This window comes from Podarcis erhardii (assembly GCF_964252035.2).
Source record: "Podarcis erhardii genome assembly, chromosome: 2".
Classification (NCBI taxonomy): domain Eukaryota; kingdom Metazoa; phylum Chordata; class Lepidosauria; order Squamata; family Lacertidae; genus Podarcis; species Podarcis erhardii.
The window spans coordinates 42,758,652-42,785,605 of NC_138498.1; the positions used below are offsets into that span (position 1 = coordinate 42,758,652).

Genomic DNA, 26,954 nt, shown 5'->3' on the forward strand with positions numbered 1-26,954 from the left:
TGTACCATGATGTACAATAAAACACGATCCTTTCACTCCTGCTGAAAGATTATTCAAGAAATCCAAGAGCCTAATGATGACTAGTATTGTTGGGGGAAGGCATGGTGCCAGACAGTGCTTTTTTCTAAAAAAATAATAATGTTTAGGGGTACTCTCATTTTCCTACTCATATTGAAATACTGCCCCCCAATGAGGCCAAACTTAGATTCACACAATGTTTAGGGGTATGCATACCCCAGCGTACCCACATTTAAAAAAGCACTGGTGCTAGACAATCTTAAATCAGCTGACTGAGTGATATATCAGTATGTCCATATAATGATATCAGTTTCATAATTCTTACCTGGCAATATATCATGAATCATGATGTGTGGGGGGGGGGGTTGCGCTGTGCAAAACCCACCATGTGAGAAAAACTGAAGAAGGTGCATAGCCTCTCTTGCTAGCTAATCAGCACCAGGAGCCTCCCTCTTCCTCCCTCCAAATCCTCCATGAGGCTCCAGGGAATGGCTATGCAGCGGAGCAGCAAGCCTAATGCTCAGTGACCCATGTAATTCAAACTACACTACAGATAGCAATCTGCTGAGGCCAGAAAATGCTCTCAGAGAAACCCAGGTGAAAATAAGAGGGAAGCCACACCGTTTTGTGCTACTAAAGATGTGGTGGGTAGGTTCCTACGGGAAGAAGGCAGAAAATGAATGGGCAACCCCCCCCCCCAATTCATGAATAGGCTCTTTGGCGGTGAAGAATGTGGGGCTGGAGGGACTCTAGCCAAAGGCAGCTGTTGCACAAGAGGATCCTCTGTAGGCAGACCCACCTTGCACATTCATAGCTGTTTAGCCAGTGGACATTCGTTACTTAAGCTTCTCTCCCAATAGGTTTGTGCACTTAACAGAGTTCATGGACCTGTAGCAGTTTGATGAGCAATGACAAGCCAGCAATAGCATGCAAATTGTAGCCCTCTAAGTAGGCATGAGGATGGGGTGGGCAGGGACACGACTGACTAAACTTCCTTGTGTGTTATGTCACAGGCAGGGGTGCCAACTTGAATAAAATATTGGAGGGCCCTGGGAAGCCCCACCCTGCACGATCAGAAGATGTGGGTCACATACACCTTTTGAATGGCAATGTACATCAACTGGGGGGGCAGCCCCCTCAAAAAAAAATGGGGAGTGAAGGGACCTCAACACCTAGAAGTTGGCTCCTATGTCACAGGCTGTCTCCTCCCCATTGGCTGGCCAGAGGCAACCTGAATGTTAGGACAGAGCAATGCACAGACCCACTGCTGTAGTGTTGGAGTGAGGCCACAGCCTAGGAAGACATCAGTGAGAGCCATTGTACACCCTTTCCTCAGCAATTATCCCGTGTCTGCGCTGCAGTGCCTGAATTCAAGGCAGAGCGCCTCTCTCCTCCTGCAGCTGCGACACCTCCCTTGTTCAGTCTATTTCAGGCAAAGCAGCTGGCAGGTACCAATCAATGTAGTTCATCATCTCTTGAAAGCTTTGCCCCCATTGCCTTTCCTCATTGACCCAGCATCAAGAACCACAGGTATCAGAGTGCTGCTTCACACTAGGTCTGCTGGATTTAAAGCCCTTTTTGCAAGTCAGGCTCCTTTCGGATAATTGGATGGATCAAAGTGCAATAGAAGCACACCAAATGAAACCTTGGATGTGTGATTCATTCCCCACCACCACTCCACCCCCATCTCTTTCCCATATTCAACATCGTGCTTCTTGAGCTGCTTCATAAAGTGAGGTGGAGGTTCAATGTTTTTCAATATGGAGAGATAGAATGTCTTGCTAGGCTAGCAGGCAGGAGGCCTCTATGACCCTAGGCCATCAGTGGTGGTGAGTGCATAGCTCTAAATGTGCAGGGGTAGCACACCAATGATATGTACACGCCAATGAAACAAAATGCAGTTTTCAGTAACTAACCAGCAACTAAGTGGCACCAAATAATGCAACCATGAAAGGAGTTGAACAGACTCTTCTTCAGAACTGGCTGTTTCTACTAGCTCTTCCCATTGCCCATGCTATGACGCAACATTGCCATCACGTATGGATGACTTTGGCAAAGCCTCACAAGGAGTCCAATACAAGTCCACATTTCATGATGAAACAGAAGCCGTAGCGCAGTGGCTAACCTGGCGCCCTTCAGAGGTTGTTGGACTACAACTCCCATCAGTCCCAGCAAGCACAGCTAATATTCAGGGATGATGGGAATTGTTGTTCATTTTTTATTTTTTACTTTATGAATTTATGTATCTCCATCTACATTAGTCTCAAGGCAATTTACATATCGTTCCCAACTTCCGGACAGCCACATGGGTTCCTCATCTCTGCTTAAAGCATAAAATCAGCCATTTGGAATATGCAGGGAAAGGGAATGTGTTAGAAATGACAAAGGCTCATGGCATGAGGCTGGCATGCAAATAGCTTCAAACTTTTGAAAGGCTACTGTATTGATTTTGAGCAAGGGGCCATGCAGCCAATGACTAAGCTGCAAGAAAAACCAAGTGAACCTGAATCTCTCCAAAAGGGAGATTTTTAAAGCCTGTATCTTTGCTAACCCAAAGATTGCATGATCCTTTTTGTAAGTACTTTTCTTTCAAATACATTTGGAACCTTTTTTCTTATTTACTTTTACTGTACTGCCAAAAGATGGAGACTTGTTTGCTGTTACTTCTGAAACTATGTGAGTAGAACATTCACTTATTTGCAAAGCTAAGCTTCTGTGATTTATTCTAGCCTAAATATTTTCATGGGGAACATTTGTTTAAAGGTGGATGAGGGCAGATGCAAATCTAACTAAGTTTTAATCTGCTTGGAGCAATCACCATTGTGCTAACTTTGTTACAAGACAGTAAAAATCTCTTTTCCAGACCTCTCTCTCAAACATTTCCATGCCAACCCCCATGCACTGGGAGAGCAATCGCTGACACATCCTGCCTTGCTATTGGCCATCTTTGCCCCAGCAGAACACAAATTTCAGCTTGTGTTCTGAGCCGTTTCCTGTTACAGCTCTCCAGCTCCTGCATGTGCTACACTCCTGAAGGACACCACATTGATTTTGTGTCTGGCACCCACCTGGACTCTCATTACAAACTGCTTGGCGGATGTTCTTTGGCATTGCTCACTCTCTTGGGCCAGGGCTTTATGACATGATGTGGACATTTTGTGCAGCATTTCCCCACAGTTGCTGGCAAAGGGAGGAAGAACAAGAGAAACGAATGAGGGATTTATCCTGACATTACCTCCACTGCAGCCTGGTGCCAACATCAGGCACAGAAAAGCCACATTCTTGCAGGCCAACGAGGGACCATGCCATGGGGGTCCCTTTGAATCCACTGAACATTGGGGGGGGGATATTGTGCATTGCTCAGAGCTGCATTCCTGCTTCAAGTTTAAGATAGAAATCACATCCTCAGCAGATCAATCCACATCTTCCTATGTCTGCCATAGGTTCAGTTTTCTTTGATAATCAAAGCTATTTAACATCCTAAATGCCCAGATCATTAGGTTTGCTGTTAAAAATGGGGTTCTGCTGTCAAAAAAGAGTGTTCCAAAACTGGGATAGACCTAACAGAGCCTGAAGTCCAAACTCAACATAAGAAGAGCATGCTGGATCAGGCCCATGGCCCACCTAGTTTACAGTATCCTGTTGTTACAGTGGCCGCCTTGTATGAGCCAAATGCTGCACTGCCATATTCCCTACACCTCCACTTGCTAAGGCTGTCTCTTGTGGGGTTGCCAACTTTTATTTCCGAGAGGATTTTGAGCTTTTAATGCCGAGCATGACTGGATGACATTCAGAGGATGAATCTCATCAACTTCCTGCTGAGTAAAAAATTCACTTACTTTCTATCTGTCACGCAGACCAAAAAGGAGTTGCCCTGGAAAGGGGTGGGGAGAGTTGGTAGTCCTATGTTCTGTGCACTACAGAACTCAAAACCATTGTGACTAAAGAGGCCGGTGACTCAGGCAAGCCTTGTGTGGCCTGTATTTCATCACCTCTGCCTTTCCCTAGTTAATTTCCCAGCAGGATTGCATGATATAAAATGATGCAAGCTGGCTTCTGCCTTTTGGGGAGATGAGCAGAAAATTAAACAGCCCCCAGCTGGCAGAAATCAGCACTTCCAGAAACAGATTTCCCAGTCTTTTCCAGAAGAGCACACCGAGCACGATTCTTTGAGAAACCTTCCCCCTGTGGATGCTCTTTTGTGATAAATGGGAGCTGTGTGGCTTTCCAGAGGATCATGTCCATTCTCACTGTGTTCTGGAACAGGCCGGCTGGTTTCACATAAAAAACCAAAAAGGATGTGGAGCTTTCCTGTGCAGAGACAGCTGGCACACTCAACCGTATCCGTCATTTTCATTGCAGCCCTGCAGCTGTGCCTCTGCTCTGACACTGTTGTTATATTGTTATATTTATTTATACCCTTGCCGTCTTCCCTGACAGGGACTCGAGGTGCCTTGCAGATAAAATTAAGAACAGCTAAGAACCAATAATTAAAAAACAGTTGAACATTGATAGGATTAAAACTATATATACACATAGTTGCATTATAAAAAGATCTCCATCAAGACAGAGGTGCAAAACACCCATCCAGGTAGTGTGGGTTGGCCTCCCCCTCTTTTGACAGCCCCTTCCTCCCAGAAGCAGCATCATTATGCAACTCCCTTAACCCTAAACACCTTATCTCTCTTGACACCTCATTATCGGGTAGCCAAAATGGTGCCCTCCAGATCTGGCTAGCATTGCATTTCATGTTTAGGAGAAATCTATATACTTAGACCCCTCGAACTACTACATCAATTATCCAAGTGGGATCCTTGGTACCTTCAACAATCCTCTAGCCCTGGACGACCATTTCTTACCTATGCAGGCTTTTGCTTGCTTAGTTTATACTGGAAATACAAAATCATCTTCATCTAAAGGTGTTGGAGTGCGTGTTTGCAGCTATGCTTGGTTCACTAGCTATGGCACCTTTTGGACAGAGAGGACTTGACCACCACATTATGTGCACTGGTAGAATCCTAGAAGTACAGTGGTACCTCGGGTTAAGTACTTAATTCGTTCCAGAGGTCCATTCTTAACCTGAGACTGTTCTTAACCTGAAGCACCACTTTAGCTAATGGGGCCTCCTGCTGCTGCCGTGCCGCCGGAGCACGATTTCTGTTCTCATCCTGAAGCAAAGTTCTTAACCCGAGGTATTAGTGGAGTCTGTAACCTGAAGTGTATGTAACCTGAGGTACCACTGTATATAACTGCAGGGTTGGAAAGGACCCTGAGGGTCATCTACTCCAACCCCCTGCAATGCAGGGATCACGACAAAACCATCCATGGCAGATGGGCATACAACCTCCGCTTAAAAACCTCCAATGAAGAAAAGTCTTCTAGCACCTCCCACCACCGGGAGAGGCTGATATCTAGGGCAACCCCTAAGTTGTGGAATTTCTGCTGTATGCTGAAGATGCATCTCTTTACCCTCACCTTTATCCTGAGCCTCTGGCCTACCTGGTCAGTATGCCGAGTCCAACATTCAGAGTCTGAGGGGGTCAATCCACACAAGCAGAGTCCAACGGTCAGGAAGCAATGTTCAGGGTCAATCCAAGTAGCCAAGTCTGAAGTCCAGCAGGCAAGATATAGTCCAGAGTCAAACCCGAAGCACGGTCCCGTAGAGGTCCAGGAGAATCCAAGCTGAGGTTCATCAACATGGGCAGTTGAGCAGACACAGCACCTCAGCTCTGCTTCCCTTTGGGGCTTTGCATGCTGATTGCAGCACCTGGGTCTGATGAGGCATGCGACCTTCACCTGTTCCAAGCCTGCTGCAGCTGAGAAATCACACACCTCCTCCCAGAGCTGGCTATCTTTTATCTGAATAGATGTGTTTTAGCTTGTGTTTGTTATAATTGGTTTTAGTGTTTACACTATTTTCGTGGGTTGCTTCAGGTCACTTTTGTGAGAGAAACAGCTTATAAAGTTAAATAAATAAAGCAAGCAATGGAACGCAAGGCATAGAATTTTCCAGGAACAGAATTGCTAATTTGAGCAACTATGTTTGGATCCTCCAAACACAGAGAGCTAAGCTCTGCTGTTGCGGGATGATGAGAGTTGTAGTCCAACAACACCTGGAGGCCACAGGTTCCCCAACCCTGCTCCTAAACAGCTGGAAAGATTCCAGTATAAGTCCTTAAGCACAATCCCTGATCTAGGGCAGCAGTGCTCCAACTGTGTTAGGAGAAAAAAGCAAAATACCCTATTAGTATGAGCACAGAAGAAGCCGCTCTGGGAAATATCAGGAGAGAAGCATTGTAAGGCGGTATAAATTTTGAGTTTAGGAGTTGTCAACAGTTGCAGTACTGGGGGAAGGTTTATTGCGGCAGACTTTGGTCTCCTGTGGTGTTACTGTACAAAGTTTGCATCAGCAAAGTAACATGGGGTTCAAAAAGATACTGAAAATGAAATGGCGAAGCGAAAAATGGAGCAGGACAGTTGTCAAATGAAAGACATGCTGCAGAGAACTGGAGAATGTGAGCTGTACTGCATTGTTAGGGGACCAGACTAGAAAGATGAAGAGACTTTAGCCAGCATGGTTTCTTTATGTGGCAAGTGGAGAAGCAAGAGAGGTATTTAATATTTTTCACTTCGATGACAATGCAGATAAAGCAATGGGGTGACACAAGTTTTGATTAATAAATCTGCAGCGTACTGTGCACCCAGCAGAAATGTTACATATGAAAGGCACACATTCTTCACTAGAGCTCAGAGTACAGAAAAAAGTAAAGACTCATATGTGACTAATTTAAAGCGGTTAGCAGGGAGTGGTGTCAATCATGTATTAAAGATCACACAGTTTGTGACATAAAGTCAGGCAGAATAAAAGTCAGATTACTGAGAGTGACTGGTTTAACTCTGGAGTGGTACACTTGCTAAAATACATAAAACCAGAGAACCAAAATCTCAAGAACCCAAGAGATATGACGAAAGCAAATCTAAAAGAACACTTTCAACTGGCTACTGTAGACAAAATAAGTTAGGAGAACTACTTAAATCAATACCAGTTATCAACCAGTAACAAAAGGTACTAGCTGTGTAAATTCCATTCACCTTTTGGCAAATACAGTTTAAGAACACAAGAACCACCCTTCTGGATCAGACCAAGGGCTACCCTGCATTCTGTTCCCACCCACAGTGGTTGACTAGATGCCTCTGGGAAGCCCACCAAGACAACATGGGCACCCTCTCCCACAATTGTTCCCCAGCAGCTGGCATTCAGAGGCATTACAAGAATGCCTTTGTACCCATGGCAGTTTCTCTTTTTGCACAGGCCCCAAAATGCTGGCAACGGAAGAGTCAAAATATGCTTTCTATCATGAGAGTACTGTTTATTTTATTGAAATCAAAATTTATAACACACTTTCCCCCTCTAAGTTGCCTAAATTGGCTTACAAATTTGATCAACTATAGATGGTATTCTGAGATGGCAAAGCATTATCAACTGAGGAGTCAATTCTTATGAAGCAAATATATTGCTGTCTTATTTGTCAGCTTCAGAAACAAAATTGAAGGATTTTCAAACAGCTACACAAATGATAGAGGTTTGCAATCTTAAAACATACAATTTAGCAGGGCTGACTAGAAGTAAGAATGAAAGTTCCCAAAGATAGCTATAGGTACTGAAATTAGAAAGAAGAATTCAAGGAACATGATCACTTTAAGAAAAAAGTGATAAAGTCATAGTAACACAAGTCCTATGAAAAGAAATTCTAAATATCATGCAACACAAAAATCATCATCAGAATTACATTATGAAAAAGAACTACTAAAGAAAGAAAGGATAGGGCAGACATATGTGCTCTAACTGATGATTTGGTATCACCATGTAGATGGCATCAAACATCTGAAATTTTGTTTTTTAAGCCAATGTTATTTTCTCCCTGTGACATCCAGCAGAGCTTTTGCAGGTAGTACAGGGCCTTTTACAGGGGGCAGTAAAACTGCTGGTAACTCATTGTAACTTGTTTGCGAAGCATTTTTAGAATAGAATCTTGCATCTGCCAGGACCCTGCCCTGGCTGCCCTGCTATAGCAGATGAATCTCAAAAGGTATCCAGAACACTATCTAGTCCTGTTGTGTTTGATGAGTTTCAGTTTGCAAGGCTTGAGGATGTGGACAAGGTGCTTAATGCCTCCTTGGGAGAGGGCTGCTCCCTGCTTGCTTAAAGGAGGCAGTGCAAGACCACTCCTTAAGAAGCCCTCCCTGGAAAATTTACGTAACTACTGACCAGTCACCAGTTTCCCCTTCTTGGGCAATTCCCTCACACAGAATTCCTCAGTAGACATTGTTGAAATGGAAAGACATTCTTTTAAGCCTGCTGAAATAGGGCAGTAAAAACAAAAATGTCCCATCATTTAATTTATCCTGAAACACAGGCAAGCTATTCCAGCTTCCTTATCTAGCTCTTCCACCATTACAGTTTGAAAGTAAAGTTATTCCACATCCCCCAGGTTGCACTTCTTTGCCATGGTGACAGTCACGGTCTCACCCAGGTGAGAAGAGCTGTAGTCGGGGCTGCTGCCAAAGCCCTCATTAATCAGCGACTCAATTATCTCTTCAAAGCCAGACAATCTGCAGAACATATTCAATAAGGTCCCACAAACAGCAATTTATCTCTAATTATCTAATCATCCTTCTCTAAATCTGCCACTTCTTACCAATAATCTTATTACTGTAATTAATTGCAGAGCTCATTAAGTACACAGAGCACAGAAAAAGTGTATACAACAACATCCAAATTCCACCCACATCTTAAACTGGGGAGCAGGATGCCTGGAAAAGATTTTTCTTTCTTCCAGAGAAACCCACAGCAGTATGATCTCTTCAATAATAATGAAAGGGAGGAATAAGAATAGAATGGCAAATCTATCAGGTCTCCAGAAGGACTACCCAATATAATCTCCACCCTTAATGAAACCTACGTCAATAGTTAAAATTAGGGCCAACCCAACCATAAGGTGATGAGGTGAGTTGCCTCAGGGCGGCAAGCTCCCATGAGTGGCAGTGCCATTGTGCACATGCTGCTTGCTGCCACCAGGCACTCATCCCTGCCAGGTGCTTGCTGCTGCCTCCTGCTTCTCCGCCACAGCCACGCTGCCACCTGGAGGTGGCCCAGGTAAGCCCCGGCACAATGGCAGTGGTGGGCAGGCCATAGCAACAAGGGTATCTGGCCACAGCTGAGGGGCAGGAGGCGGTGGCAGGGGGCAGCAGGGAGGCAGCAGCAGTGTGTTAAGAATAGTGGGCACACACTGCTGCTCCATCATTCTTAAAATCCACCAATCTGCCAAGAAGGACAGACTAGAAGTAATGGCAGGAAGAGGCTCTGCCTTCCTCAGAGGAATAGAGCCATGGCTGGGAGCAAGATGGGGAACGACCCTAAGTATTACAATTACTAAACAGGAAGAAAAATAGTTGTGGTCTGCCAAGACTCTCAACAATTTGCAAGTGGCCCAGGTAGGGGGGAGCTCTATATATCCTAGATGTCATGTCTACAGACAAAAAAAACAAAAAGCACAAACTGGTATAGGAGAAATGAAGTAATTTCTTAAGGATAAAAACTGGATAACAAACACTAGGTACAAAATTTGCATAACATCTCACATTCATTGCTTCCAGAACAGCCATTGGAGTCACTCTGTGGCTTCCCAACTGTGGTTCCTAAGGGTTAACACATTTATAGCAGCAAAAGCTTGCATTAATGCATTATTTCAACACATTATTCACTAGACTAGAACCACCGCATTATTGACTGTATAGACTCCGCTCAGATCTCCACAAAAGGCCTCACACATTCAGGAAACATTTTAAATTAAGTGCATTTGTAAATGCATGTGCTGAGTTGTCTGGCCAATTACAGGCATTTAATAAACCACTCATAATAAATAAACTGCATGAGCCTGAGAGCCAATTTCAGGATAAAGGCGCAGCAGTAACCCTTGCACAGTAGGGAACATGCCCGCAGTTGAGAGTTTTGTTGCAAATAATCTATAAATTATGTATAGCATTTACTCATCAATGATCCTGCACTGGAAACACATCCACGTTCAGCGAAAGAGTGCCAAATAGAAAATGAAGAAATAAATCCTGTTTGTCCCTGAAGAACCCATCTCCAGCACTATGCAATTCCACAGCAGTGCTTCCTCTTGAGAAGCCATGGATAATTTGCATAGAATTTGCCAATATTTTTAATCAGCTTTGCTTCTGTGGGCCGGGGCGGGGTGTCAATCTCTTTTGCAGATTTGACTGTGGACTATTAACCGTATAGCCCAGCTTCCCGCAAGCTGCTGCCCTTCAGTCATCAACGGACTACACCTTCCATCAGTCCCAGTCAGCATGGCCACTGATCAGGGGAGTTGTAGTCACACAACATGCTTCAGGTTGTAGAAGTCTGGAACAATTCTATTAATGCCTCCTCGGTAGTCCCACCAAGTTTAGTTGTGCTTACTCCCTGCTAAGTGACTATGTGCTTGCAGCCTAAATCACCTGTTGAGCAAGTGAGGCACATCCAGGAGTTTAAATGTAGCCTCAGTTAACTATTGCAATAAGGAATAACGTTCCATATTTCTTGATGTGCATGGGTTGCAAGATGATTGTTCACCACGTTATTATGGTGTTGTTAGGGCACGTTGCCAAAGATGAGAGAACAATGGTGCTGGACTGTAGGGAGCCCAGACTGACCCAAACTTTAGCCTCCAGCATTGCCAGCGAACACCATGAGCAGCTAGGCTGAGGTTCAAGGCAGGTAGAGGCAGCCCAAAGGAAAGCTATGTCAGTTGAAGTTGAAGCTGGGATGTCTGCCCAAGGGGAGTATAATGGAGCATGGTAAAGAAACAGGCCCAATAGCCGACTGACAGGATTCCAACCTACTGGCTGGCTGCTGTTTCACTGCTACATGCCTTGCAATGCAGTTTTTTCCCACCACAACTTTTGAAAAGCTAGTCGATGCCTTTTTCATAATGGTTTTAACAGGGGGGGGGGGAGTCTGAAGCAAAAATAAACTGTAGTGAAAGTGCACCAACAGCAAATATATGAGAGGGAGAAAACTGTTGAAACCTTGATTTGGGATTGCAGTAACACAACGCCCACTTTGTAATGGGGGTGGGCTTTGAAGATTTGTAATATAGTGTTATGTGAAAGCGCAGCAAAAGGATCGCTTCCTGCTGATTACAGAAGAGCAATACTTCTGCAGCGCCGAAAGATTGGAGTGTGGCAGGGACCTTTTCTAGCCTTCTATTGTGCTGTTCAGTTTAATGCGTACCATGAGTGCATTCCAGAAGTTGACAGTTCAAAACTAATCAAAATCCACTGGAAGGGAGCTTGCTTTTAATATTCAAATCACATTAATTAAAATTCCAGGAAACTCTTAACACTACCATGCTATACATGAAGGATACTTAATGCTGACCGGGGGTGGGGGGATTTAATAAAGGCATCTTACTATTTCTATTTAACTGAAAGTGAATTTGTGGGAGGGGGAGTTTCAGACAATAAAGCTGTGTCACTGCGCCAGCTTAAGTCCTAAGTGAGTTTCATTATCAATGGCTATTAATTTTTCATTAAATCAGTGAATTATAACAATGAGCATCACATATCCATTTGGTTTAATCAGTCATACTGTGCCTTTCCTGCCCTTTAGCCCCCAGTTCCCCCCAAATACTCCCACTTTTCCTTGCTGCATTAATAAGACTGGAGGGGGAGCGAAAGGCTGGGAAGCTACAAGTCAGTATCTTGAGCAATGGGTTTTATAATGTTGGGCATATTTTGCTCCTCCCACCACGAGTTCTTTTTGTTATCTAACGGCTGGGATGGCTTATCACACAACATTAAAGCTAGTGTTTGCACTAGAGACATTTTCCTCTCTGAAGATGTACAGTGGGGCATCACAGAATGGCCAGGTGCCAACACTACTATGGCACAACTGCACATCATTAAACAATTCAAATTCCAATGAAGCAATTGTACGACCAACAATCTCACTGGCCAGAAATTGATGGATGTCCATCGACCACCCCATGGATTTACACAAGTGCCAAACACAGTCTAAGTGTCTTTGCCCATTGTTGCTTGAGTCCTAGCACCTGAGAGATCACCTTAGAGCTGCCAATATATTGTGGGTTTCAGTAAGTGTTAACCAGCTGGCAGTATATTATCTTAACTGGCAGGTTTTCCTGAGATCAGCTACCTTCAGTCAACCCTGTTAGCATTTGGTAAAAAGGCAATTACCAGACACAGATGAAATGTTATTACAAAACTTACACTGCTTGTAAATGTTAAGTTCACTTCCCTCACTACGGGTTTCATTCACATTGTTTAATAGCTTTTGTGAAAACTCACTTCCATCGCAGCGTTCCAAAAGTGCAATCTCCTGTAAAAATGAACCATCTGTAAAGTGTGTCAGGCTTTGCTCTTTTATGCCTCTAGATGTTGTATGATGTGGGGGCCAATCTTTAACTGGATTTGTCTGGCAAGATAATCATTTTTCAGGGATAGCTGAAGTAGAATTAATCCTTCCTCTGTGTGGGGGACGATCCAGCGTGTCGCCCTACAGTGTACATGACCAATTCCGTGGAAGTAAAAGGAAGAAGCACTTTCATTTATACAATCAGGGATCATCACCTGTATCTATACTTTCCCTGCAAAAGTGTGCAGTGTCCTGCAGCCTCTTTAAACCAATCTTGCTTCATCAGATGCAGTATTCAATTTCAGGGCAATGCCTCCCAGGATGAATATATAACATATTTTTACAGGAAACAAAAGTCTGAAACGTTTTACTTGCATTCTCCCATGGTGGCATTTTTTCATTACGTGTGGCCCCAAGCTTGTAAGAACGACATTTTTTGAATCTTCCTTGAGACTGTGGTTAAATATGAAAGATGGTATAAAAATCTCCTTGAAGGCAGTTCGCACATGCACGCATAATACTTGATTACTCATCACTTGATGAATTGCAGCTTCCCGCACAAGCTCGTTTCATGGGAAAAGTTCGTGGTAATGGTTAGAAGGGGTACAAAAGTTGTGTGTTATTTCCAGCCACAATTCAAAGCACCTTCATAACCTCATGGCTTATTGACCAGGTACATCCTGACTATTCCCTGAAGTCCCTGGTGGGGGCGCTCTCTCACCAAATAAAGCACAGCAGGTGGCAGCTAAGAGAGACCTTCTCACTGATGATGCTCTGTCTGCATGGTTCTCCAAATGGATGCTCACCTGCTGCCTGTGTTGTCTCCCCTTCAGCACTGGGCAAAGACTTTTTATTTAGTTTCCTATTACTTTTAAAAACTTTTAAGGCTAAGCAGATTGGTGGGGTTTTTTGCTGTTTACCGACTGTCCCCCCAAAAAAATTCAGCTATCAATTTGTTCTTGTATTTTTATTGTACATAAATCACACAGTAAATTTGATTTGAAGGGCAGATTTAAAAATCGATTAAACTCGAGGTGTGATCTGAGGTGACTCACATATACATATGTATGTCAACATATCACTCTTTGAACGATGAGCACGCACGTGTGAACCAGGATTGGGTATTCCTTCATGCTATTAAAAAAACATCCAACTAAGAAACGGTGACTTTTCTGATGATTGTCTGCTAGGAGAAGAGCATGTGAATTAAGAGTCTAAATCTGCAGGAGCAGTGCCACCCCTGCTAAAACCCACTTGGATGGTTTCTCTTTAGTCTTCAGGTTAAAAGTCCAGATGTAGGTTGGACCCCGTTGGCGGGTTTTGTACACAGGACATGGGTACATGTTGCGGACATCTTGCTTGTCGACAGGGATGGCTTTAATGAAAATAATCGGCATTGATGGAGTCAGGTCCTTTAGTCGGGCATCAGCAATCAACCCTGTCTGTGAAGGATAGCAAAAGAAAATGTGAGCTTATTTGACCAGCCACACCTTTCTTGTATCATTAATGCTAGGCCAACATTTCTCTGTCTCCAGCCATTCCTATAATCTACTATAACCCATTATCAATGGTTTGCTCCCTAACCTCCCAGAGAAAAGGCTACTGCAGAGAAGACTAGAAATCCTCTGCTTGGAGCTTAACTGATTAATCCTCCTTGCCACTTGCCCTGCCATGGTCCAAGGGGGCGGGAAGAATGGTCAGGTTATAAAATAAATAGCCATCCTATTACACAGCCCCACTGTGCAGAAAAATGTGGCCGTGAAGCCACTGCAAGCAGATTGCCCATTGGCATCCTTTCCCCATGCACCTTGTTGGGAAGGAGGAAACAGGACTGAAGATGTTGTGCTGCCACTGCTCTCTAGGGTGGGGAAGGAGAAGGTAAGCTCCACTCAAGGAGGTGTCAGTCAACAAGCCGGTCTTGCCTCCTAGGTAGCAGGAGGGACAATCCCAGGGGACTCTCCTTCCTTAGAGAACACAGAAAAGCTACAAGCACTTTGCACATTATCCTTACATCCTCACATTAGTGCTGCATAGTGATGAGAATTTACAATCAAATGCAATCTTCTGATCAGTTTATTCACCTTGAGGAAGACCATTAGCATTCCAACAGGCATATACAAATGGTAAGCAATCCTGATCCTTTTGCAACACAAACAATATGTACACTTTTATATTAAGGTAATTCTGACAATAGATAGCGCCTGCAGAGCTTAGGATTTCCAAAGGAGCAAGTAAACATTAAATAATCCTTGCAACAGCAACACTTCTGGGAGCTGGTGTTGCAGCATTTCAACTTGCAGTTACATTTAGTTTTTTTTAAAAAAATATTTTTGAGCAGGCACTTGTCTGGATGAAAGAAACAAAGGGAAGAATTCCTCCCATGAAATATGCCCCCATCTATTTTTAGATTGACAAAGTTTTCAATCTCTCTTAGAGCATTCCACAGCATTAATTAATGTTTTTATTTGCATGCTTATCTCCCTGTTGATCAAAAGAAGCTTTGACTTGGATACAACCATTTTCACTGCTTAGGGATATAATTTGGTTTACAGATTGGTGGAGATGTACACCTGCACACACACCTTCTCTCTCTCTCTGCTGAGATAATCAGCACCAAAATAATTCTTGGGAAAAGCCTGGCACAGCTATGCTTATTCTATTTAAAGCATTTCAATGCTGCCTTTCATCAAAAAAGACTTCCTAAGCGGTCAACAAAAGAGATTATAAAACTGATCATTAAAACTTACACCAAAGCAATAAGGGGAAAAAATCTAAACAGCAATGCAAAGCAGCAAAGAATAGAAAACAATAAAATTATGATAGGACAGGAATGCAATGCATCTTAAGAAATTATATCTCATATATATCCTGTTCCTTCTCCTAGAAGCTTAGGGAAGTATATGAGGAGTTTCCCCCCATTTTATCCTCACAACAACCTTGGAAGGTGGGTTGAGCTGAGAGACTGCAACTGCCCCAGTGCCACCCAGTGAGTTTTAACAATGGGTGAGGATTTGAACTTGAGCCTCCCTAGTCCAAGTCAAATGCTGGCTTGTGAAAACACAGGGGTTCATGACCTTAGAAACATCACTAGCTAGGTTTTTGCCTTTTCTGTGCACTGATCATAAAATATGTGTGGAAAGAAGCCCTCAAAAAAGTAAGTGCAATGTACTTTGAAAGAACCCTGCAGTGACAATGCACATTGGAAGCAGGCACAAGTGTGTGTTTAGGAACAGAACTGCACATTACACACACACCTGTCCTAACATGGCCACACTTGGTAGAGAAAAGCAGCTTTGGGGTGGGATTAGGAATGGGAAATAAGTAAGTGGGAGAGGCAGAGATGTGCATAATCCTTCCCATACTTGTCACTGTTCGGATCATAATTGCAGAAAACCATGTCCAACTCCCCTCTGTGCTTATCTTTGCAAACACCACTTCTGCCTCCTGAGGTGGGATTTTCCCTATAAGAAACAGCCATCTGGATTACATGTATAATATGTAGTTCCACCGTATGCTAAGGATGTGGCTTCTGAGAGTGTTGCATTCACTTGTTGAGCACATCTCTTCCTTTGGTGGTGGTGAGGGGGCATCATATAAATGTTATCTTTAGAAGAACTCTGAGGATTAGCTTGACTCAACCTGCCTACTCCCATTCCTGTCTGCTTCTTAAAACCACAGCACACATCACATGCCAGCAAGCCTATGCCTGTGATTGGATGTTTACTCAGCAGTGAGTCAGGCATATCTTAGCTTACAAGAGCACACAATACGTACTTTTGCAAACCCATGTTTGTTGCACACATACATTGAACACAGGCTTTAGGCAGGCAGGTTTCTAGTGTATGTAGCAAGACTGTTTAGGCTCTTCAACCCTTTGACTCAAGTAGCATCCGTGTGTATTATTTATGCCTTTGGCAAAGCTGGAAGTGGCCTTAACCACCAGGAAGATCTCTCCCATTAAAATGCCATTGCTACAACCCTCACTGTCCGGTAGGATGTCCATCTACACATTGCTAAAAAAGAGAGGAAATGCATCACCAAAAAAGAGATGTGCATATGATAATTTATATGTAGAGTTTTAAATTTAGAAATTATAATAATAATTTAAATAGAAACACTGGGTGGCATTCAACATCTCGCTATTACAAACGTTCTGCCTGTGCAAGCATATCAGCTTGCCAGATGGAACGATTCCTACTCCCTTCCCTCTGCATACTGTTCTATGGGTTCTGCCAACTGCCCCCACCAAAGCAGGGGGCACAGAAGAGGAGCAAAAACCCTGTTGTGCTAATGGGATTCTTTAGGTGAATCCTGCCCACTATTGGGGCAGGGGAATTTGACCAGTGGACCTGTGTGCTTGCTTGGTCTGTGCTTGCTTGTACTAGCTGGTGATAGGCAATTTTAAAAGCACAGCTCTCCCTCCTCTAAACTGGGCTTGGACAGGACAGCCTTTAAAATACAGAATTGTCCTCTGTAAAGTAGTGCACATGGCCACCCTGGTGTCTGGGACTTTCCCTGAATTGCTTCCCTCAGAAATCTTGCTCTCTGAGAAACCAGCAGAACGTAAAGTGAAAAGGGGGAAGAGTCCCAAATGAAGCTGTCAAAGACACACACTGAATCCTTCCCAGCTGTCCCCTTGCATAGCCTGGGAATAAGGCAGGTATGGGGAACCTGCGACTCTCCAGATGTTGCTGACCTCCGCTCCCAGCATCCCTGGCCATGCTGGGAGGGGCTGATGGGAGCTGCAGTGCAGCAACATCTGGAGGGCCACAGAGTTCCCTACTCCTAGAATGCAACCTTTTCTTCCGTAAGGGGCTAAATTTTCCATACATATAATTTATCTGCCTTTGGCGAAATGAATACTAGCAGTGAATTCAGGACCTTGCAAAACCTGTCTGGTTTTCTTTTGTTAAGTGGGAGGCTGATATAGATTGGTTCATAAACGTAAGCCACCCACATAATAATATGAATGCATACATAAATAAATATAGGAGATTCATCTCTGAACAGGGCAGATGGAGAACGGCTGCCTTTAGCTGCAGCCATCACCTTACAGGGAAATTTCTTTTCTAAATTGGAATAGCTCCCTAAAGCGATTACCCTGAACTTCAGAGCTTCATGGTTCTTACCAAAGGATTAATTTTTAGTGAATATGCAGCCCAGAAAGAGTGAATGCGCACAGCAGAGTTAATAATTCTTTACACTGTCACCTGCATTTGTCCCCACAAGAATACGCACATAGCTAACAGAGCTATTGAATGCAGAATCAATGGGTCCATTTCAACACAGAAATGTCCCTGCTTGCCTTCCCCAACCTCCTCCCTCCTCCAACCTCTATTTAAAAAGACATGTTCGGGCACAGAGACAGAATATCATTATTACTGCTTAGTGTTTTGCAGCAGAGAAAGGAATACTTCTAGAAAATGCATTAAGAAATAGCTATTGAAACTCTTATTTGAAATTCCAGTTAAGCCCCCATATCATGCTGCCATAACTGCTGCGCTGATGACCCCAAGTTAGCCATTCTGTGATTGCTGGGTGGGGGGAGGGGGTTGTATAGATATGAGAAACAGCGGCGTAGCGTGGGTTATCAGCACCCGGGGCAAGGCAAGTAATTTGCGCCCCCCAACCCCTAACCCGGGGCAAGGCAAGTACAGTAATTTACTCTCCCAAGCAGCAGCAGCAGCGAGGCTTCTCTCCTTAATTGATTCCCCCTCCACACCGCGTCGTTTCCTGGCTGCTCCCCCCCCCCTTCCCCTCTCTCTCCTCCTCGCTCTGCTTGCCTTGCCCTGCCCTGCCTGAGGGCACCCTGAGGAGACTCCGCTCTCCTTTTTGACCAGGCGAGGTGGGAAAAAGGGGGGAAAGTCTCTTCCCGCCCCCTCGCCAGACTCCCTGCTCCGCTCGGCTCACTACCCAGGCGGCCAGTGGAAAGAGAGACGCAATTACCTCTCCCTCCGCTTCGCCAAGCTGTCAAAGCCCGGCAGCAGCGGCAACGGCAGCAGCAGGCGCAGCCAGACCCCCGCGAGCCAGCCAGCCCGCCCGCCCGCCCGGCTTCCTCTCCTTTTTTTGCCAGCGGCAGAAGGCTTTGCTCTCCCCCTTCTGCGACCTCCTCGCCAAGCCGAGCGAGCGCGGGCTCCCTAACCAGTGGATTTTAGTAGGGGCAGAGAGCTGCTAGTGCGAGTGCGCCCCTGCCCAAGTTGCGCCCGGTGCGGCCGGCACCCCTGGCACCCCCCACGCTACGCCACTGATGAGAAAGTTATTTTTGATTTTCTGATCTGCTTGATTACATTTGATTAGAATGTTTCACACATTGCAACGCAGGTTTGTTAAGTTTCACTGTTTGCTATGATGAGGTGTTTTTTACTTTAAAAAAAATAATGCAGAAATAAAGAATTCTGAAAAGTACTGTGCTGCTGCTGCTGCTGCTGTTGTGCATATACTATGAGTAACTTGTACAAAATACACCTCAGTATATCCTCTCCAAGTTAGGGTTTCACTTCTGTTGTTTTATTTGTTTAGCCTGAGAATCAGCAGTGTATTCAACAGATACCAACTTTAAGCAAACATAACTATGCCTTCTTAGGAAAAGGCTATATGTGTGTGTGTATGTATGTATGTATGTATTGGGGGGGAACCCTCAAAGTTGCTTACAAAGAGAATAAAACAACAACATTATTGATGAAAACAGTTAAGAACAACTACTTAAAGCATTAAAAAAAATAAAATGAGGAATGAACTAAAAACAGATTTAGCGTACAAAAAAGCAGAGAAATCTGCCAGAAATGGCCACCTCACCAAGAAAAGGATAAACACCACACACACAGCTAACAACAAGCAAGACAGTCTGAAGAAGCCATCCTGAGGGAGACTGGTCTTTGGCCTGACTTCTCCTATTCTACAAAGTCTATCAGTTTATGGTTACCTCCTGTTCACAGTAGAGCAGAAGAAGCACTAACAAAGGATCCACCTACCAGGTGGGTTCCTCCTGATGTTTTGACCTTTCAATAGAAAAACAGAGGTAGATGACAGCCACAACCAGTGCAAATCACTCCAGGTCTAGTTTACATGCCCACACACCATATGCTGATGCTTCCTTGAAAGCCCCACAGGTTCCCTGGCTCATAGCCTGCTAGGGCTCAAGGAGGGTCTGTAAACATACCAGTGATAAGGCTCTGACCTCTGGTGCTTTCAAACAGCTAAGTCTAGGGAATCAAAGAAAGCCATTGATCTGGATGCATAAGTTATGGGACATGAGCCAATAAACCTTTTAGCTCCAAGGCTGACAGCACCAGCTGCTCCTTTTGGCAGGGTCTTTAAAAATAAGACTGTGTATGCTCTGTGCAGAAAAAAAACAAAAAAGGTGGGTGGGAGAGGAATCCCGATTCTGCACAAGTTGTAGCACAAATCATACACCACAGAAATGCAAATTCTGATATCAGCAAATTATGCAAACTAATTTTGCTTATTTTGCTTCAAAGTCCCTGGTTTTCAAAGAATTTAGAATAGGCAGGCAAAAATGGGGTGGAGTGACGGGGGGGGACGACAAGAAAAGTGAAAATGTATCAATTGGAGCCAAAGCCATCCTTTGAATTGCATGGTTGTTGGTGTCTTAAAGCACCTCCATTTTTCAGCAAGCCATTTTAACTGCCTCCTCCAAATTTAGGTCCCTAGAGCCTTAATACCCAGCTTTCACTGACTTTTGCACAGTTCTGTCTAATCTTACGCTAGCTGTCAAAATCAGAGAACGGTTTCAACAACCATGCCATTTGTTTATTTATACTTATTTACAGTGGTACCTCAGGTTACAGACACTTCAGGTTACAGACTCCACTAACCCAGAAATAGTACCTCGGGTTAAGAACTTTGCTTCAGGATGAGAACAGAAATTGCGTGGCAGAGCAGCAGCAGCGGGAGGCTCCATTAGCTAAAGTGGTACCTCAGGTTAAGAACAGTTTCAGCTTAAGAACGGACCTCCAGAACGAATTAAGTTCTTAACCTGAGGTACCACTGTATTCATTACATTTATAACCCCACCTTTTTTACCTAAGGAGCTCAAGATGGCATGTATGTGGTTCTCCCCCTCCTCTTTTAATCCCCACAACAACTCTGTGAGGTAGGTTCAGCTGAGAGGCAGTGACTGGCCCAAGGTGACCCAGTGAACTTCATGGCCAAGCAAGGATTTCAATCCAGGTCTCCTAGGTCCAAGTCCAACCCTCTATCCGCTACATCACGCCGGCTGGTTGACAAAAGGTTCTCCCTCAGCAAACATGAAAATAGGAGAATGAAAATCAAAATCCACCAAAGTTCTGCTCAGCCTGGCAGGCACTAAAGTCCATTCGCAACTACCCACCCATCACATCACTTTCCTCCTCCTCCTTCTCCTCCTCCCACCACTAGAAATATTGACCAGTCCCTACTTCAGATTTCAGGCTTCAATAGAAAACATTCCACACATTTTAATTTAAAGTTATTTTTACATGATATCATACAGGATTGTTTAAACGGTCCATTCCCTTAGTGTAGTAACAAAATCCCAATGCTCATATTTACCTGCATATCCCAGCGTGCACCTTCCATAAATAAGCCATGAACATATGCACCTTCCCGTGGGGGGTTGCTGAACTCCTCACGGTTCCTCTTGGTCACATCACACTGCAGGGTCATTTTGTCTAGAGGCCACTCGTTCTTTCTGGCCATGGACTGCATGATAGCCGTCAGGAAAGACTGTGGGTTGAAGAATCCTGCCAACCACACCACAGATGGTAGCAGGAAGTCCCCAGTCCAGGTCTCCAGCTCCTTGATGCGGTTAAGAAGGTCAGCAAACCAGCTGCCTAGACCAGCCATGGAAGGATAAGCCCTCTTGGTCCATGATTCAGGTACTGTGTCTAAGAAGATGGCATTCTGTAAGTTCTCCATATCACTGGTCATGGTTAATTCACCCTTTTAAAAATGTATGAGAGAGGGGGAAAGGCATTAGTCTCATTCAGAAATGCAGCAAATATGTCAAAGCAACATGTTTATCTGTCCTGATGTCTTGTTTAGAATGGTTTTCAGGAGATCAAAAACTGTCATGTTCAACCTTCAAACAACGTTGGTGGAGACAGGACGACCAGCATTTTTGAAGAGTAAAATCTAGAAATGTATTCATATCTCTCTCTTTTTTCTTTTTAAGGAAAATAAAAATATGTGTTAAACTACTAGAAATGTTTTAACATTATTTCTTCCCTTGCTAATCCTGGTATGTACATATAATTTTAAGGTAAGGGGCAAGAAGCACGTAAGAAAGAAGGCAGGCAGGAAGGAAGGAGAGGGCAGAATGGAAGAGGAACCTGAAGGGAGGGCAGGTGGTAGAGGGTTGGAGACAGGGAACCGTGGCAAAGTGGGGCTCTGAAGGCACTTCAGGGTGCTCAGGAGATAATGTATGCTATAAGGTAAAGAGGAGTACCGGGCAGGAGGGTGGTCAAGAGACAAAGTAGCTAAATGAGGCAAAAGTGGGGAGTGATTTGAAAAACAGGGACAGATGAAACCAAGGTGTGCCAGATTTCCATCTTACTTTGCACACCTACCTAAGAGTCAAAGGGTGTGATAAACAAATGAATGAACAAACAGTGGACTTGTGAAGCGGCCCCCATGGGCCCCTACTCTCGCGCAAACTACTATTGAAACCCTCCTTGCTATCAAAAGGGTGTGAGATGCAGCATGGAAGATGGCGGCCAGCAGCATTCAAGTTCACAGAGCTGAAGAAAAGAGGGCCAAAGAGACAGCAGGGCTGAAGTATAAGCTACACATCAGCCTACGGAGGAAGTGAAGGGAGACAATAGGGCCCTGTGTGTGAGTTCCTAATATTTATATATTGCTTGGCACATCCACAGGTATCCCAAAATGATTTATAATAATAAAGTACATTAAAATGTATTTAAGTTTACAGAGAGTCACAGGGGAATTCAACTATCATTACAACACTGAGGCCAAAAAACAAGAGAGATTAATTTCACATATTACCCCCTGGAAATCAGCAGCTAAATTACTAGCTGCTAACTTCTTGGAGTTTATATTGTTTCTATTACACGCTACGTTTTATATTCTGAGCTTGTCCATCATTTAGTTCCACTGGCAGTACTTTATCATTTGGTATCTTTTTAACAATAGTGGGTGGTACCCAACTAAGTCATACCTCAGAGCAGACCTACTGAAATTAATGGACTTAAGTACTAACTTACGTATGACCAGCATCTGATATCACCCACTGATGTTACAACATATATGCCTACTTTTTGCGATTTATGCATCCTTGTATACAAAGTTTCCTTTCAGGATGTAAAATTTAGTTACACAGAACACTCATCCCGGACTGGAGGGCTGCAACATATAACTGGGTCACTTGCCCATTTTCACACTCAATGTTACACAACGAAGAGCCTCTACCTTGAGCCCCAGGTCAAGTTCTCGCAGCGACCTCCTGATTTCACTAGTAAGGAGGTTCATACGCTCACATTCCTGGAATGCAACAACAATGTATGGCGTCCTCTCTTCCACCTTGGCCATCAGCTCAGGAAGGTTAAACTCATCAGTTAGCTTCTCCAGGATATCATCCAGCAGCGCCTTCACCTGCATACCAAAAGGAGGGTTACTGAAATTTTATTGCAGAAAGTGGTGGCTGGGGCCCATTGGGACAGGTAAAGTGAAAGGCAGGTGGACCAACAGCGGTTGACCCAGAGCCACTGGCAGCCAGAGCCAACTAATTCTAATTTTGTCTCTTCCTTCCTCCTTGCTGAGTTCTGTAAGGGCAACACTGAGACTAAAGAAGAAGAAGGTGAAAGGCAGTCCTATGCTCTGGACTGATGTACAGTCATACCTCAGGTTAAATGTGCTTCAGGTTGAGCGTTTTCAGGTTACGCTCCGTGGCGACCCGGAAGTAACGGAGCACATTACTTCTGGGTTTCGCCGCTCGTGCATGCGCAGGTGCTCAAAATGACATCACGCACATGCACAGTAGTGGCAAATCATGACCCGCACATGCGCAAACACGCAATTGCAGGTTACACTCTACTCAGGATGTGAACGGGGTTCCGGAATGAATCCCGTTCACATCCAGAGGTACCACTGTAATTAAGAAGGCAGGACAGTGGGGGATGGCTCAGGGCAGGCCGAAGTTGGTGAGGCAGTGTCCCATTCACTCTACTGGACCAGCCTCCACTGCTTGCAGAAGTCAGGGAAGATAATCAACTATTCATTGCTGCCTTGTGAAAGTTAACCTGCACCTGCTGAAGATAAAGCTGAGCCGACATGAACCTGGCTCCTCTAAATCAACCCATCCAAATGGGCTATTACATTCTATATACCTACGAGCATTCAAAGTGGCTTTTTTTACAGAGATGATTTAGAAATGGCCACATATTATGCAGGAGCTCACTCCTCTCCTCTCCTTTTCTTTCTTTCTCTCCCCCCCCCCCCTTCTTCCCATTTTCCCGTGTGCCTCATTCTGAGGTTGGGCTGGTTCAGTGAGATGGATGAAGCTATAAAAGTAAAAATCAAACAGTGGAGCATACTGTATTGCACCGTTTATGAGCAATTTTATTCATGTATTATTGACAAATGCAGGAGATTATTTTAAATGGAATTTTAAGGTGAACTATCTCAGCACATTGTAAACAAGACAAGAAAAGTCTGTCAGCTCCCAAGGTCTCCCTGCAGCTCAGTTCAGCAGCATGGTCACCAGAGTTTGGAACATCATCTCATGAGACGGCGGATATTAATACATTTAAGCCACTAAATCATTTAAAATGTATAGAATGACCTTCGGTCCTTTCTTCAAAGCATTGTATTGTATTCCCTTGTCTTCTCTGTCACCTGCCAATCAATCTGATCTATTGGCCACAAACCAGCAATTCTATCAGAAGCTTTACTCCTGCCAGATTCAAAGGGTGTCCATGTATACAAGAAGGAATAGTAGTTTCCTTTCTGCACCAAAATTAAAAGTAACTTGCTCTGCAGACATTTTCCCTGGTAGATTTCCATCCACAACTGGAGGAGGAGGGTTAAGATTCCTGGGCAGTAAAAGAGGAGAACTTAACATCAGAAAAATCTTGGTCAGCAGGTAAGTTGGCACACTCCAAGGATTCCCTTTGCTGTAGGCTGGCGAATAGAATTATCACCAGCATTTAAGCAAAATATGAAGTAACAGTTGGGGTTCTTCCTTCAGCCATAAAAGGCAAAATCATTTAGAGGGAAGCCAACAGACTTTCTCTAAGCCTGGGGAAATTTCTTAGGAAGGCTGAGCACACCCCTAACTGCTGCCACATTTTACTTAAAATGAATTTCAAATTTGGAGGCCCTTCTGCTGGTGAAACAACAGAGAAATTCCAAGGGAAGAAAAAGGTAATTGCAACAAGACCACTGGCATTTATTGTGGAGGGTGGGGCTGCATCTCCCAAAGGGTGAAATTGTTTCCATGGGTTCAGGTCTCTCTGCTCCATGACGTTAAGTGTGCATCCAGCCTGCAATAACCCAGAAAATCATAGGCACAAAAATGAAGCCTGGATTGCAGGGAATCTGCCAGCCAATTCACATTCCTCCTTTTAATATGTCAGCACACTTGATCTTATTTCACTTGGAGTGAGGCATTCGCTTGAGTAGTTAACCAAAAAGCCCAGACCATGTGTCTGGTTCTGGCCGTGGTCCTAGAAAAAGAAGCCACGTGTACAGGAACTTGAAACCCAAGAAGATGATCAGCCTTGGCAGCAACAAATGCAAAAATTAATTAACCCAAGATTGGGATTAACCATTTTAATCTTAGCCTCTGAGTGTAAAGAGGAGGAAATAATGGGGCTGATCCTCAACTGTCCATGAATTGCAGCCAGAAAAAAGTGTTCATAAACCAACTTTTTAATATTGACCTTCCTGTACCTTATAGGCACGTACTGGAGTTTTAATGATGTAAATGTTTCCCTTAAGAGAACATGAGGAAATAGGTATTTTTGTTTTTATTGTTACTGAGAAGTCTTCTGCAGATTTAAAATATGTAAAGAAGGCATCAGAGTTTCTTGAAAAAAATGAGTAGTAAACTGCATGCCCCAAATCTCCCTTGTCGATCTTAATCTAGGATATTCCAGCTCTTGTATACTCATCATCTATTATTATTATTTGCATTTAAATTCCATCTTTTTCTCCATTGAGCACAAGGTGGCACAGGTGGTTCTCCCCCTCCTCCTTATTTAATCCCCACAACAAACCTGTAAGGTAGGTTTCCCCCCCAATAAATTTTATTAAAGTTTGAAAGAAATTATGCAAAGGTTAATATCAAATATCTGAGAAACTAATCTAAATAAAAACTCAAACCAAAAAGGGGGGGAGGAAGGGGAAAATGAAAGAAAAAAAGGGCGGAAATGAAACTAGTAAAAAAAATGAAAAACTTCTGATTCTTTGTCTATCAGCTATATATAGAAAAGAACATCCACACCAAAACAACACCCAACAATTCCACTTTCTATAAACCAATATTTTCTTCAGCCCTCAAACCCAGATATCATAAATTCACTCTCTTTTTCACACAAAAACCCTGTGAGGTTGAAGGTCAGGCTGAAAGGAAGTGACTGGCCCAAGATCACCTTGTGAGTTTCGTGGCCAAGTGGGGATTTGAATCCATATCACCCAAAGAGAGTTCTGCAATCTGTATGGCAGCTGCCATACAGGATTCTGGCTGAAACTAAATCAAGCACTGTCTATCTGTTGTTGACTCACCTTCTCTTCCCGGGTGGCCCCTGAACCTTCTCCAAGGCTGGTGTCCCGGGGCTGCAGCTCCAAAACAGTGCGGAAGAGCTTTTCTGAGGTTTGGGTCAAGAATCCAATTTCTGCATTGGGGTGGAGGCCATAAAGGTACGGAGACTCAGCAGGCAACGTACTGTCTATATACTGGGCAGCAAAATCACATCAGGATTATCAGCAGGGTTTCAGGCATCTCACACAATACTACTAACAGGACACATGCCTCTGATTCATTTGTAGTGCTAGTGGGCCATTAGGAAGCCAACATTAGAGCTGCAGGTATGCTGCATTAAAAATCAGACCAGCCTCAGCCCAACCAAGTTTTGCAGCTGTTATACCCAAACCTTGCTACAAATTTCCAATAAGAAGCCAATTCTTAACTTGGTTTGGTGTGCCCTTTGGGTGCAGCAGTTTTAGCTTGTAGCTAGGAAATGGATGGGACGCGGGTGGCGCTGTGGGTTAAACCACAGAGCCTAGGACTTGCCGATCAAAAGGTTGGCGGTTCGAATCCCCGCAACCGGGTGAGCTCCCATTGTTCGGTCCCTGCTCCTGCCAACCTAGCAGTTCGAAAGCACATCAAAGTGTAAGTAGATAAATAGGTACCACTCCAGCGGGAAGGTAAACGGCGTTTACGTGCACTGCTCTGATTCACCAGGAGCAGCTTAGTCATGCTGGCCACATGACCCAGAAGCTGTACGCTGGCTCCCTCGGCCAATAAAACGAGATGAGC

General features: G+C 44.1%; 1 protein-coding gene across 2 annotated transcripts in view; it reads right to left on the reverse strand.

Annotated features, from left to right (window-relative positions):
• Positions 1 to 13,412: 13,412 nt before the first annotated feature.
• DNAH9 (dynein axonemal heavy chain 9) overlaps positions 13,413 to 26,954 on the reverse strand; it is a gene marked incomplete at its 5' end in the record, with an annotated part of 185,594 nt that continues 172,052 nt past the window's right edge. For both annotated transcript variants that reach the window (XM_081848623.1, XM_081848624.1), the window contains 4 exons: positions 13,413 to 13,902; positions 21,011 to 21,400; positions 22,886 to 23,068; positions 26,201 to 26,371. In XM_081848623.1, coding sequence (XP_081704749.1) covers positions 13,675 to 13,902; positions 21,011 to 21,400; positions 22,886 to 23,068; positions 26,201 to 26,371 — 972 coding nt within the window. In that variant the 3' untranslated portion in view covers positions 13,413 to 13,674. The remainder of the gene's footprint in view (positions 13,903 to 21,010; positions 21,401 to 22,885; positions 23,069 to 26,200; positions 26,372 to 26,954) is intronic.